This window comes from Oncorhynchus clarkii, chromosome 10 (assembly GCF_045791955.1).
Source record: "Oncorhynchus clarkii lewisi isolate Uvic-CL-2024 chromosome 10, UVic_Ocla_1.0, whole genome shotgun sequence".
Taxonomy (NCBI): Eukaryota; Metazoa; Chordata; class Actinopteri; order Salmoniformes; family Salmonidae; genus Oncorhynchus; species Oncorhynchus clarkii.
This window is the reverse complement of record NC_092156.1, coordinates 18,146,930-18,162,648: the sequence shown is the minus strand read 5'-3', so window position 1 is coordinate 18,162,648 and position 15,719 is coordinate 18,146,930. Positions and strand designations below refer to the sequence as shown.

Sequence of the window (15,719 nt, the reverse complement as noted above, 5' to 3'; positions counted from 1 at the left end):
GTGAGACCACTAGAAAAACAGCACTGGAAAAACAGGCCATTGAACAAGAGTTTTCAAAAAACTAGAAGCCTTGAGTTAAGTATATTTGTGGATTGTAGCACAGTGTCCATACTCCTGTGCTACAACACAAAAAGACAAACCTCATATCAAAGTATAACTAAGACTAGGAAAGAAGTCATTATCGAGGGCTTTCCCTCAAGAATAAGCAATTCTACATAAACTGTAACTTGGTGTTTCAATCATGATCAATACAATTTTAGCATTGTCAATCCATTCCTGTACACAGGTTGTCTATCAGGAATTTTTTTAAATCATGGAATGAGTTCACATTGAAACAGGAATGCAACCAAATCGGACTAACATCACTACAAAAAGGAAGCCCTGTAGCTCTGCCACAGTGGTATGATTAAACCCATACCTCCAGACTGAGCTGTGGGTTAGAGGTGGAGAACCACATAGCTTATCCAACTGCATCTCCCTACTTCCTAGTAGGGGTCAGAGTTTGGGGTTGGCTCTGTGGTGAGGATGTGTCCCCGCCACTGTGGAGGGGGCATATGAAGGGTGCCCGCTGTGCTAAGGCCGGCAGGTGGTCATCACTGTCAATCAGTGTAACGCAGCGCGGCGGGCACACAGACACACGCGACCCCGCAGTCCCACCAGGCCGACTCTGGCACCATGGAGAGCCTGTCTGCTTCCCCTCTCAGTTCATAATTACCAAAATGACTCATCAGAATGCAGTTAAGAACAACAGAGCCCTCACATCCTCTCGTCCAATAGAACTAATAGCTGTTGGAAAGCCACATGAAATTCAATTAAATGTACTTTTTTCTCCACAGTGCATAGGAACAATAGGGAAAGCACAAATGATCTACATGGTACAATCAATTTCAGGTGCTTAATGGTAAATGTGGAGGACAAACAAGCTATTCAAACAGCATTCTGTTAATGGACAATCGGGGCATTCTTGTCGCGAGAAGGTGGCCATCAATAAAACCCTTCTTTGGAAATTACAGATGGCCATTTCAGTAGACTGAGTAAAGCTTAAAATATAACAATAATTGTGGAATAGGGGTTCAAATCAAACTGAATTCTTGTTAAAATGATCCCTTTGAAGAGTTGATCCATAACATCACTGCTTCTGTACAGGGAGCTGGTCAGGTGCTTGACTGCACCTTAGATTCCAGGAGCAGTACAGCATCATATCTACCCCTCACCATCTCCTACTGTAGTTTATTTCTATATTTTAAGAGTAATCCACCACCCTTCCATGCTAATACAATTACCGACCATTGAGGGAGGACTGGCACAGTCCACAATTAAATTAATACTGCTGTTTGTGTCACACAGTAATTTTCATTAAAGGGGATCTGCTGGAACACGGCTCCAGGAAGGAAGAGCCTGCTGTCTGTCTCCAGGCAACCAGGCAACCAGGTAGCCCATAACCCCACCATAGTGATACCGCACATGCTCAGAAACCATAGAAGAATTGATATCACATCAACACTATCCAAATGTATAGGGAACTGATCTGAGGGAACCACCGAATGAGCAAATAAGAGTGTAAAGAATGCAATGGTACCTTATGCATGAGTAGATAATAGATCAAAACAGATAAGCCATTATTTATCTTCCTTTAAAAAGGGCAACTTAAGCAAAGCCGTGGTTGAGTGCTAACACTCCCGGCACATGTCATGTATACAAATCCCCCTACCGAAGACCAGGTTCAATCCGTGTCCACCCTTCCCACTGTTACTCCTGTATGCCCTTCTGATTTCCATATGGTCTCAATAAAGTGTCAGAATACCATAAAGATTCAGCATGTTTAAACAGTAAACTTCACAACTATCACTGAACAGCTATTGAAACTAACACAAGAGTTTTGTGGTCTCTGGCCAGTGCCAAAGAGGTTTGGTTTGTTGGATAAGAAGATAAATATTGAGAATGCAGAGGACACACAGTACAGAGGTAAGAGCATCACCATTAAACATTATATATGGGTCGTTCCACAAATATAATACCCTAAATGTATGTACCCTAACATGGTAAAAAAACAAAATGAAAATAATAAAAATGAATTTGAACATTCTGTCATAAATGCTCAAATTCATACAAAAACATGCTTTCCCATCTCAAGAGGTTAAATAAAAGTGCCAATAAAGTGCCATTAAATTTGATTGACCATAACATGGTTGAGGTTTTCACCTTAAATCAACCATAAATCCCTTTGTGACAGGGGAAATGGAAGCTTGTTGTGTGCAACAGGGAGGGGCAATTAAATGCAAGCTTCACAAACCTTTTTAAAATGTAAAAAATGTGTAGCCTATGGGTAACAGGATTGACGTGTTATGCTTGAAGATCTCAGTTTTCCATCACAAAACACCAAAAAATTGCCAAAAAGAGTAGCAGCAGCTCATCTGTTTTTACACTATGACTTTACTATTGCTTATATGTTCAATGTTTCTTTTGAAAAATTATTCTAAAATTAATAGTTTTCCCATAATCAAACAAAAGTTCTGTTCACTTAACCTGAAAATGAGGAAGAGACTTAACTGTATCAATAATTACATGAAATATATAATCATCTTCAGAAATGACAGTCAAAGCAAGAACATAACTAGGGCTTTACAATGATGGTAAAAACGTAGACATTTTGGGGTTAAGTGGGTTAAAATCAGAACGTTGATTATTAGAAATGCTGATTTTTGGCACTTTAGCAAGTCTTTATTCGGATACATTGAGTGCTCATGTGGTCTGTATTGAAGGGCACATTTAATATAACAGGCTATTACAATGTAATATTGGTGCACAATTTCTACTTACAACATCAAAGGGATGCAAAATGTACTCTATTCGTGGAATGACCCAACTTCTTAGGTAAGTCATTGGCCCCATTGAACAAAAAAAGTGTAGCGTCCAAGCCAAGAGCCTGTCTGCATGGCACACGACAAGGTTTTCCACACAGAATGGGCCCTCCGCAGCTTCTTACTATGCTGTAGTGAGGTGTGTGTTCGGAGATGCAGTGCATGACTAACTTACAATCTTTATGTCCAGCTTTGGGGAAACAGCAGGTGAACCAGACATTAAGGTTGGCCTTGGTGATAAAGGTTGACAACAGGGTTGAAGAGGGAAAGCATTCCATTCATCTCAGCGGAGACCATCACTTGGGATTTTGACTGGCCATTTTCTTTTGTGTTGAGATAATTTTTCTGAAAGATGCCTCCGGACATAGTTAGCAATGAATAGCCAGTCGCTGTGGCGCAGTTGAGGTGTAACTGAAAGATCATTCATGAAATTAGGATATTTAATACAATTAAAAAGTAATTTACGAATCAATCAAATCCACTTGTGGCATTCACCTCACTCAGTCATTTACCAATTTCAAATGGGAATATACAAAGTATCAAATTACTCTGTCTGTGTGATAACTGCATACACCTTTTGTTCCAGCATCCCTTTTACTTTCTTTTTTTAAGAACAGCTATAACGGTGGACCCTTTAGTGATTAATAAATTCCTTGCTGGAAGCCCAGATAACATTTCATACAGGCTTAAATAAAGACGCCTTAGGAACCTGAATGACTATCGGTAAGATCTACTGCCCATAAAAAAAGAGCTGTCGGACCACTGAATAAACCGACACAGGTCTGTTTTGCATACTAATACCTTTAACTGACACCGACACAATTACTGCAGCCTCCTGGGGAGATAATAGGGCTGCGTGTGGGAGAGAGAGTCTCCTCCATCGGTGCATGGACGAGCGCCACATAAAGAGTTGCGGGCCAAAAGGACCCCTGTCTCCTGTTAGCTTTTCATCCATCCAGATCATTAGGAGAGCCACGTTTAGCTAAAGTGTTCCACTCTACTTACTTCGCGCACCTTTGGCTATAGCTAGTACAGTTTCCCTCACTTAAATGAATAACTAGAGTGTGAATCACTACCACTGTATGTGCAGCTCAATAGAGTGGTGAGGAGGAGGAGTCTACTGTGTCTGAAAGCGACTTCACCATACATTTTCTGGATTAAGGTAAAAACTCAAATATCGTTTTAAACTTTGTTTTATCATTGACAGTTACAACTGAATTCGGAATTGTATATCGATTCGCTCTCCTTAAATATTTGTAATCTGATGTATTTGTTTCAGTCTCCGAATTGTTTAATCAAACTTTGCACAGTCAGCTCCTGATATCATGGCGTAAAAACTACAGTCTGTGTACCGAATTAGCCTAGTACGCATGTCTGCCCAGCTATATCCTGTCCAAAGCTTGTTTTCCCTGGCTAAACTAGCTGAACTATGCTAGTTTTCAAAATTCATAAATACTGCACCCTCAACTTCAAAACTCGTTTGCTAGTTATACAATTATGTAACTAAGAAATTCGCTGGAAAGAAAATGTAGAATTAGTTACTGTTTTGTTGAATATTCATGACTGGTTCGAGCTATCTATCGTGTCGTAAGACAACAGTGGCGAAGGATATAATTTCTACTTAAAATTAATTTTAACGGATCCAAATTCAGTTTTGGGATCTACCAGCATCATTTGCGTATGGTTGGCTGGATGTTTTTTGGCTCAATGGGATACGTAGTGATTTTGCCAGCATAGCCAGATACAGTTGAAGTCGGAAGTTTACATACACCTTAGACAAATACATTTAAACTCAGTTTTTCACAATTCCTGATATTTAATCCTAGTAAACATTCCCTATTAGTTAGGATCACCACTTTATTTTAAGAATGTAAAATGTCAGAATAATAGTAGAGAGAATGATTTATTTCATCACATCCTCACTGGGTCAGAGGTTTACATACACTCCATCACAGGGTTTGTGATGGCCACTCCAATACCTTGAATTTGTTGTCCTTAAGCCATTTTACAACAACGTTGGAAGTATGCTTGGGGTTATTGTCTATTTGGAAGATTTGCAAACAAGCTTTAACTTCCTGACTGATGTCTTGAGATGTTGCTTCAATATATCCACATATTTTCCATCGTCATGATGCCATGTGAAGTGCACCAGTCTCTCCTGCAGCAAAGCACCCCCACAACATGTTGCTGCCACCCCCATGCTTCACGGTTGCCTCCCCCTTTTTCCTCCAAACATAACAATGGTCATTATGGCCAAACAGTTCTATTTTTGTTTCATCAGACCAGAGACCATTTCTCCAAAAAGTATGATCTTTGTCCCCATGTCTGGCTTTTTTATGGCGGTTTGGAGCAGTGGCTTCTTCCTTGCGCTCCTTTCAGGTTATGTCGATATAGGACTTGTTTTACTGTGTTTCCTCCAGCATCTTCACAAGGTCCGTTGCTGTTGGTCTACGATTGATTTGCACTGTTCGCACCAAAGTACGTTCATCTCTAGGAGACAGAACGCGTCTCTTTCCTGAGCGGTATGACGGCTACATGGTACCATGATGTTTATACTTGCGTACTATTGTTTGTACAGATGAATGTGGTATATTTGGGCATTTGGAAATTGCTCCCAAGAATGACCCAGACTTGTGGACGTCTACAATTTTTTCTGAGGTCTTGGCTGATTTCTTTTGATTTTCCCATGATGTCAAGCAAAGAGGCACTGAGTTTGAAGGTAGGCCTTGAAATACATCCACAGGTACACCTCCAATTGACTCAAATGATGTCAATTAGCCTATCAGAAGCTTCTAAAGCCATGACAGAATTTTCTGGAATTTTCCAAGCTGTTAAAAGGAACAGTCAATTTAGTGTATGTAAACTTCTGACCCACTGGAATTGTGATACAGTGAATTATAAGTGAAATAATCTGTCTATAAACAATTGTTGGGAAAATGACTTGTGTCATTCACAAAGTAGATGTCCTAACCGACTTGCCAAAACTATAGTTTGTTAACAAGAAATTTGTGGAGTGGTTGAAAAATGAGTTTTAATGACTCCAACCTAAGTGTATGTAAACTTCCAACTTCAACTGTATGTAACCTTGAAAAAGGTTAAACCTGTTGTCTAAATTAGACTTTATTCCTATAATTTGTAATCCAGGAATGTCAGGAGTTAATTGACACGAGAAAACTAGTAACACTACAGAGCACAAATGGCTACAATAAATGGCTAAATCACTTCCGGAAACGAAGGGTCTGCGGAGCTCCTCTCCCCCCCAGCACTCTATTAGACTTGTGTTTCTGTTGAGAGACGCTCATGTGAGACAATGCCTCACCATAAGGTAAGGTAGACCTACAATCAATAATAAAGTGCAGATTACTTGGCTTACGAATATGCAGAGCTCTTGTAACATTTACAATTTGGGGCAAGGCTCTTTTTTAATCCACACAATTTCTGCAACTCACCGCAGTACGATTAAATTAAGAGCCCATTGCAAAATGCACACCACATAGCTCTACTACAGCTGTTTTATCAACAACTTTAATACAGACAGTTACTGGACAGGCTAGTGAAAGAACCACATCAGTGCTGGACCAAAATGTCAAGAGACACCAAGTGTGTATTCCCATCAACCTCCCTGTCCCTCAAGTTTTTCTGTAAAGTTATTTCACCACATCCAATCATGACTGCCTGTCAAAGCAGAAGGAATTGCTTGACATTGTGAACTTCCGTGGAGAATGCCTGAACACAGCACTGCAGTCTGACTGTGTCCCTTAGTGGGAAGATAATTATTAATTTCCTAAGACACATTTTGAATGGAAACCCATACTAGCTCATTTTAATGTCTGCAGATTACTTCATCGACTCGACTGTGTGTTACAACAATTGTGTCAATTCCAAATATTTTTACATGAGAAGTGGGTGAAAGGCATCTTTTTGTTGTTTCTCAATGGTAGAGATGGTACAGTATGAAGCAAATCAAGCAACATTGTAAATACATCCCAATAGGCCTCTATGCTTATCCAATATTAAGCCGAAACTACAATAGGCTTTCACTGTTTTCATAATGCCTCCTAGAATAATCATTAGGTCGGAGTAACACATCATCGCTCCCTGGGCAAATCTCCAGCAGACTCTCTATAGCCAGTCCTCATCTCGTATTCAGGCCTTGTCTGGTGCTAATCAGGGGAGACTGGAGTGTTATTAATTATGTTTGCCAAATGACTGCCCCCACCCTCCCTCCACCGCACCATCACCCACCCCCTCCTTCCCCAACCCGTATTAGAAAATGGCAGTCGTTGCATCCGTCCCCATCCTTGGCAGAAGAGGTGTTTGTATTCCTGAAAGAGGTGTCATGTTAGCATTTCGCAACAGTGTAACTGACAGATCAGAGTCATTATCGGATATTTTGTAGGGGGAGGCTACGTTCCGCAGACGCACATTTGGAAATGTTAAATCAATTATATCAAACTTGCGATGTAAGTGAGGTAATGACATCGTATATTGCAGGTTGATCATTGCTTTCATCAGTGACTGAGGCCACGTATATAGTGCACTACTTTTGATCGGGTCAAAATTAGTGCTCTATGTAGGGAACAGGGTGCTATTTGGGACACAGGCTGAGTGTCATATTAATGTTCAGTTGTTGCTGATACCAATGGCCAGGAATAGAAGGTGTTAATTATACATATTTTTGTTATGTTGTGAAGAACGGTATCAGTCAGACTAGTGATGCTCTTCAGGTGAAACTGTTGCTGGCCAAGGGAAAAGGTGAGGGTGGATGACTCATCTTACACAGAGGACAGAAGGATCCTTAAAAGGGTGTTGAAATGCCAATCTCTCCAATAACCTTCCACTACAAGACGCAAACAAACTGCCTGCGATTGACCAATCTCATATAGAGCGCTTACATAAGGGGTGTGTAACCTCTGACCCGGTCTACAGCATATCGCATGCAGAACGACACCATTTTGCTTCAGTTGAAATCAACCAATAGAAAATGAGAACAATAATGTAACTCAAATACAGTAGCCTATAAAATGGCAGAGTACTAGCAAACAGGTTTTGAGGAAGTATGAGTAGTATGAAGAAAAACAAAGATGATGTTCTCAATCAGCAGCTCTGCATCACAGCCGGTAACTTGATTGTATTTACATCAATGATTTCCTGTGTGGCTGTTGTGTAATTAACTGTAATTAATGACAAGAACAGAGTAAAATGGACTTGTGTACTCCAGTTCATACAAGAACAGTTAGCGCTGATAGTGTGTTAAGTAGGGTCCTGGTACATATTGTACCGAGCTCTGCAAATGCTACTGATTTCACATAAGAGATTTATCACATATTGGAGCCTCAGAGTCCCAGGTTCTAATTAGATGGGCTCAATCGGTGCTAACTGACAGGGAGAAAAAATGTCACTTCATCAAGCCTGTGTATGGCATCGTCTAATTGAGTAAGCTCATTTGAGGAAGACGCGATCACTAAACAGCATTTCATTAAACCAAGACGGAGCAGCACGTGGAAAATGCACATTTCCTATTCTCTCTCATCAGGTTAACTGCAGGTAATGTTAGGGTAGCTCTTAAAGAAAAGGGGAAACTGTCAATATACATGTACGTTGTGTTAAAACGGCGAGCGTATACAGGAACTGGCTGCGGTGCGTATGTAAACGATTCCTCTTCAGTGCCGAATCCCTCCGGTCATTTTTCATTCAGAAAACCTTTGCTCAAACACTGTGGCAGGTTTTCTGCATCAGAGAGTGAGGAATGATTCCCGGAAGAGTGGAAGAGTGCACAATGAAGTGCAATTATACAACCTCAGCGTAAAGAGAAAAGAAAAAAAAGAAAAAAAGAATAGCAGCAAACTTCAGAAATGTCAAGGTAGATTAGATAAATTAAGTGAGGGAGAGAGAGGAGGAGTGGAGAATGGTTGGAAGTATAAGACTAGGGTGCATGGGGAAGTGGGAGGGTTATTCAGAGACCGACAACAAGCAATTTTCCCTCCTGCTATCAGGGAAATCAATGAAAGACTTACAGACACTACTGTAAGAGCCTTATTGGTTATTTTCCCTCTCTCGCTTCAAATTCCAGTTGAGCTGGCACACAGCTGCACACGGCTACCTTGGTAATGACAGAAAAAAAGTAGCTTGAAAGACTACATCAAAACAAAGCGATGTGAACATAAAGACCCAGGTTGTGCGTGGGCTCAAGGCTTCATTGAAGGAACGCACACAAAGCCAACTAGCGTGATTTCACATTGGATAGAGTGACAAAAAACTACAAAAAAACAGATTGAATTAAGAAATGGTTGCTTGGGGTGATATGATGACATTCTTCCTTTTTTACTTAGCATCTTATGATGTCCATCATTCATTCTTGCGAGAACATTAGTCTGGCCATGGTTGCATCATCTACAATGATCGGAGGTAGAAATGAATTTGTAAAAAAAGAGTACCATATAGACAAATACTTTTCATATAGCTCCTTTTGCACCTTCAGTGCTTTGGATTCCAGTAAATATACCTAGTAAAGTACACAATGTCTGCTAAATGCCATCGTCATTAAATGCTACTCCAGTCTGGAGCTATATATCATGGTGAATAGCTTCAACATACAGATTGTGTCTAAAAGGGAGTCAAATAGACTGGATTGAAAGTGTGCTAGTGTCTCAAATAGAAGAAAATAAATCACAAATCAATGCTAAAACCAAGATCTAATGGGAAATCTGGAGACAAAACTCAACTATAATAACACACTTAAAAATGGTTGCTATTCACGCTCGATTGAACATGCACACACATGAAATGGTTCTGCTACCTTATAAAGACTAATGAATAAGATTCAAATGAAGAAATAGTGGGAATGAGTAATTGCTCTGACTAATCCCTAAGTGGCTTGAAACAGGACGATGTTGAGTGAAAACAAATGAGTGAGCAGGGGAGTCCCAGCGCCTTGCATAGGGCTAAACCCCATTATGTTCTGATTAATGACGGCCCGCCGCTCGCAGGCGACATAAATCAACGCCTTATAAATAGAAATCCATTCTCCGGCTTCCCTGGAGGTAATCCATGCAGTGGCGCAATCTACACAGCCCGGGCTATCCTTGATGTCCACATTTGTATATAAATGACATTCATATTTTCAATCAATTACAGCGATGGGGTATTAGGGGGAGAAGTGGAAACAAAAAAAAAAAGACTGTGGACCTTTATCCATGCAGTCTATCCCCAACTATCGGGCAGAGATGGATTTCCGGGTCCTTTTCCATTTAGTGGTGCAGAGTAATTTTGCCAGTTGGCTAACGGAGTACACGTAGATGAAAATGTTTTGTCATTAAGCAGACACTCTGATCCAGAGTGACAGTAGTGAGTGCATACATTTTCATACTGGTCCCCTGTGGGAATCGAATCCACAACCTCAGTGTTGCAAGCGCCATGCTCTACCAACTGAGCGACACAGGACCCTGAAGTCAAATGAAGTCATTATCCTGCAAAGTTAGCCAACACGTTTACGGCACTGGACGGCGGTAGCTGGCGTTGGTGATACAGTACCGCTTAAGTTTAATGATATAAAAGTATACAGGAAAAGGGCAGATAAAAGAAGAGGGTATGAAATGTGGTAAATTGCTTTCTTTGTATGGATGCATGAAGGCCAAGAGAAATACAAAATAAAATACAAATTAAAATCCCCAAATAAATTAAGGCTCCACGTTCTGCATGGTCACAGTCGGGAAAGTCAACGCTTTCAACAAATGTGTCAAGTGAGCACATGAAAGAGAGTTGTTATCTTTAAAAAAGCGGGAGCCACAAATTGGCGAGACACCATCGCTGTGCAAATGAGACCTAATTGGGCTTGAGTTGTGCCAGCGGGCGTTCTGGCTGTGGAGGGCAGGGATAGCGGTGGGGGATCCCATACTGGCATTACACCGCACCCACTGGCAGAAACCGAGAGAGACAGGGGGTCTTGTCGGGGCTGGAACACCCGAGGACAGGGTTTCCTTCCTGGGATGGAGAACAGGAGCTTTGCTCAGTATTTACATTTTACATTTGTCAGAGGGCTAAGGGGGGTTCAGCTCTGTAAGCACTCCTGTTCAGGTTTCTTCCGGTCGGTGGGTGTGCACATACTGCTTCCGAATTTAGAGACATTATTGTTGGGAACGCAACATGGAAGGGAGAGCGCAAACAAGTGCCCTTCTTGGGCACCAACACCTGTTGCTCTGAGCTCACATCCCCTCAAGAGTCCTCTACACAGAGTCAATCTAGGCCGGCTTGACATGGCAGCCAAAGCGGTCAGAGCTCTTAATTCGCAATGCATTGCAACAGGCTAGACTTGTTAGATACTGGCCTAGTGTGTAGGGTTAGGCAACACACAGGGGCTGATTCACTCTCTCACCTCTGCCCTTATTGATTAGGCCTATGAGATGTGAAAGCAGTGTAAACAACACCTTGTCTAATAAAAGGTGATGTGGGTCCACACAGCATTCCCATATTGCTTAAATCTAGCTTGTCCTGTCAGGTCCGTTGAAAGTAGTCAACAAGAACAGGGGGAAGGGAGGGGTTTGATGGATTAGAACACACTCTGGGTATAATATGGGACTTTTATCCAAGGCCACATTGAAAGTCACACCTATATGGCCAATGCAGTACATATTCCACAACCCTGACCATGCTCTGTCTAACCGACTGAGCCATTGGAGCCACATAGATAATGTTGAGTTCTGGGTGTACTCACTGGGGGAGGGGAAGCTGTGGTCTGTGTCGTAGTCCTCAGGGGGAGCGGTGCTGTGGGGGGGCTTGCTGGTTAGGCTGGAGCGGCTCTCTGACAGCAGGCTGCCCTGTGGTCCCCAACCCAGCCCTGTGGGGGTCCCAATCCACCCCCCACTGAACACTGTGGACAAACACACAGGGCCAAGAGGTTAAAAGGCACAGTCTGAAAGATTTCCTACTGTTCAATAGTTTTGCTGTTCATTGTGATTGATATTGATTGTTCAAGAATAAAGCTCATCAATGGCTTACACTCGAAGTAAAACTGTCTTATCCCCATACAATTTATAAATCAAAGGTTGTATTACTCCATTGTGTATATTTGTGGTGTCTTATGCATGCCAGGGTCAGATAGAAGGCATACAGAGGGATGTACCTGAGTCAGTACGCTGCTTGCCCTCAGGGAGACCCTGGCTGGACACCTTGCTCTTCACGCTTCCCTCACTGTGGTCCGACTCACTGTCGCTGCCACTAGACACCACTGCAGACACACAGAAGAGACAAGACAAGAGGGCACGTCAAATAGGGGATTATAACAAGACCAGTAGGTATCACATAAAAACAACACAACACCTTAGCTCTTATATCAAGAGATCTGAACCTCTTGACGAAGTGACTAGGTGATTCTCCTACAATATAGACCATGTGTAAATGAATAAAAAAGTTTAAAAGGGACAGCCCAGTGTCACCCCATAATGGCATTAACGTGTTAATTAAGAAGTTATGGGTGTTATTCATAGGGCTGGGCGATACAGTGCCTTGCGAAAGTATTCGGCCCCCTTGAACTTTGCGACCTTTTGCCACATTTCAGGCTTCAAACATAAAGATATAAAACTGTATTTTTTTGTGAAGAATCAACAACAAGTGGGACACAATCATGAAGTGGAACGACATTTATTGGATATTTCAAACTTTTTTAACAAATCAAAAACTGAAAAATTGGGTGTGCAAAGTTATTCAGCCCCTTTACTTTCAGTGCAGCAAACTCTCTTCAGAAGTTCAGTGAGGATCTCTGAATGATCCAATGTTGACCTAAATGACTAATGATGATAAATACAATCCACCTGTGTGTAATCAAGTCTCCGTATAAATGCGCCTGCACTGTGATAGTCTCAGAGGTCCGTTAAAAGCGCAGAGAGCATCATGAAGAACAAGGAACACACCAGGCAGGTCCGAGATACTGTTGTGAAGAAGTTTAAAGCCGGATTTGGATACAAAAAGATTTCCCAAGCTTTAAACATCCCAAGGAGCACTGTGCAAGCGATAATATTGAAATGGAATGAGTATCAGACCACTGCAAATCTACCAAGACCTGGCCGTCCCTCTAAACTTTCAGCTCATACAAGGAGAAGACTGATCAGAGATGCAGCCAAGAGGCCCATGATCACTCTGGATGAACTGCAGAGATCTACAGCTGAGGTGGGAGACTCTGTCCATAGGACAACAATCAGTCGTATATTGCACAAATCTGGCCTTGATGGAAGAGTGGCAAGAAGAAAGCCATTTCTTAAAGATATCCATAAAAGTGTTGTTTAAAGTTTGCCACAAGCCACCTGGGAGACACACCAAACATGTGGAAGAAGGTGCTCTGGTCAGATGAAACCAAAATTGAACTTTTTGGCAACAATGCAAAACGTTATGTTTGGCGTAAAAGCAACACAGCTCATCACCCTGAACACACCATCCCCACTGTCAAACATGGTGGTGGCAGCATCATGGTTTGGGCCTGCTTTTCTTCAAATCAAATCAAATCAAATTTATTTATATAGCCCTTCGTACATCAGCTGATATCTCAAAGTGCTGTACAGAAACCCAGCCTAAAACCCCAAACAGCAAGCAATGCAGGTGTAGAAGCACGGTGGCTAGGAAAAACTCCCTAGAAAGGCCAAAACCTAGGAAGAAACCTAGAGAGGAACCAGGCTATGTGGGGTGGCCAGTCCTCTTCTGGCTGTGCCGGGTGGAGATTATAACAAAACATGGTCAAGATGTTCAAATGTTCATAGATGACCAGCATGGTCGAATAATAATAAGGCAGAATAGTTGAAACTGGAGCAGCAGCACAGTCAGGTGGACTGGGGACAGCAAGGAGTCATCATGTCAGCAGGGACAGGGAAGATGGTTAAAATTGATGGGAAGATGGATGGAGCCAAATACAGGACCATTCTGGAAGAAAACCTGATGGAGTGTGCAAAAGACCTGAGACTGGGACGAAGATTTGTCTTCCAACAAGACAATGATCCAAAACATAAAGCAAAATCTACAATGGAATGGTTCAAAAATAAACATATCCAGGTGTTAGAATGGCCAAGTCAAAGTCCAGACCTGAATCCAATCGAGAATCTGTGGAAAGAACTGAAAACTGCTGTTCACAAATGCTCTCCATCCAACCTCACTGAGCTCGAGCTGTTTTGCAAGGAGGAATGGGAAAAAAATGCAGTCTCTCGATGTGCAAAACTGATAGAGACATACCCCAAGCGACTTACAGCTGTAATCGCAGCAAAAGGTGTCGCTACAAAGTATTAACTTAAGGGGGCTGAATAATTTTGCACGCCCAATTTTTCAGTTTTTGATTTGTTAAAAAAGGTTGAAATATCCAATAAATGTCGTTCCACTTCATGATTGTGTCCCACTTGTTGTTGATTCTTCACAAAAAAATACAGTTTTATATCTTTATGTTTGAAGCCTGAAATGTGGCAAAAGGTCGCAAAGTTCAAGGGGGCCGAATACTTTCGCAAGGCACTGTATGTACAAAATATTAAATCACAGTATAAAAAATAAAAAATGAAGGTATTTTATGTTTTTGAACAATAAAAGTTCTGAATTTGCTTTATGAGTAGTGCGTGACCCTAGGGTGGCAACACATACATTCTAAGTGAATTCAACGGGTCTTTCGCCAGTCTTATTGCTTTATACTGTTCAATTTAACATCACCCCCCCCCCAAAAAAAAAAATCTGCATTTTCATCAGTTTCTGCATTTCCTGCACTCATTTGAGATAATTTCCATACTGCCACATAGGGCTGCACGATATGGGCAAACAATCTAGGCCTTATTTTTAATCAAATGTTGCAATTGCGATATCGAACAACTGTTGGAATCATGGAAATAGAATGACTATTCTAGTTCTATAGTTAGAATATAATAGTGGGCACTTTGAATACAGTGTTGTTTGACTTGACCACAAATTAAAATACCAGGGAAGTGTTATTGTGACATGGTAGGAACCAAAATGTTGAGAAGTGTTTCCTAGAGGACCCTATAATCTTTGGCTACATTAAATGTTTTCTCCTAGCTACTTCATGTAGCTAACATAAGCTTTCTTTGTGTATTCCTCTTTGATTTAGAAGACACTGTTGCATAAACAACATGCCAATTTAGGTCTACACCATCACTGGTATTATCATGCTGTATAGCCAATTTACGTTTGCTCTGACTCAGTACATTTATTGGCTAGCAAGCGATTAGGATTAGCATTAGTGGCTAACAACTTGCTAAGAAAAGACAAACTAGCTGTTTGCAGATGTAAGAAACAAACTAATAGTGTAATTATATAACGCTAGTGGATTTATATTAAGAAGAAAAGTTAATACAGTATCGTTGCCATCAACATTGTTGCATGTGCTGCATTGACCAAGCACACTGAACACAAGTGTCTTGTGGTTGAGGAACAACAAATGCACTCCTTGAGTGACAGAGGGCTGGGCTAGGTCTGTGTGGAAGCGGCATGGAGAGAGAGAGAGAGAGAGAGAGAGAGAGCGTGGAGAGAGATGACTCAAGTAGCAAAGTAAACTATAAAAATGTACTTTACACATGGCGTATCACATTTAACAAACCAAACATTCAAATACCGTTAAAGAAGGTAAAGTAAAATCCCAAACCGGTCCGTGCATCAATACCGGTATATCTTAAAATATGGTATACTGCCCAGCCCAAGTTATCCAGCTGCAGGTGCCTCTGTATGACCTGAAGAGGGGTTCCAGTTATCATGCAAATATAATCATAAACCATTATCATAGCACAGAGACAAGCTCTCGCTCTGCTGGGACCTTCTATTGGTCTAGTTCATACTGGTTTAAACAACCACATCATGCTAGCTGCAGTATCGTAAACGACA

At 41.4% G+C, this 15,719-nt stretch overlaps 1 protein-coding gene across 1 annotated transcript in view; it reads right to left on the bottom strand.

Annotated features, from left to right (window-relative positions):
- Nucleotides 1-15,719, bottom strand: part of LOC139418081 (double C2-like domains, beta) — a 282,128-nt gene that overhangs the window by 214,588 nt on the left and 51,821 nt on the right. Inside the window, exons 6-7 of the mRNA XM_071167258.1 lie at nucleotides 11,983-12,087; nucleotides 11,575-11,730 (exon numbers count right to left, since the gene is read on the bottom strand). Of these exons, the coding sequence (XP_071023359.1) occupies nucleotides 11,575-11,730; nucleotides 11,983-12,087 (261 nt within the window). The remainder of the gene's footprint in view (nucleotides 1-11,574; nucleotides 11,731-11,982; nucleotides 12,088-15,719) is intronic.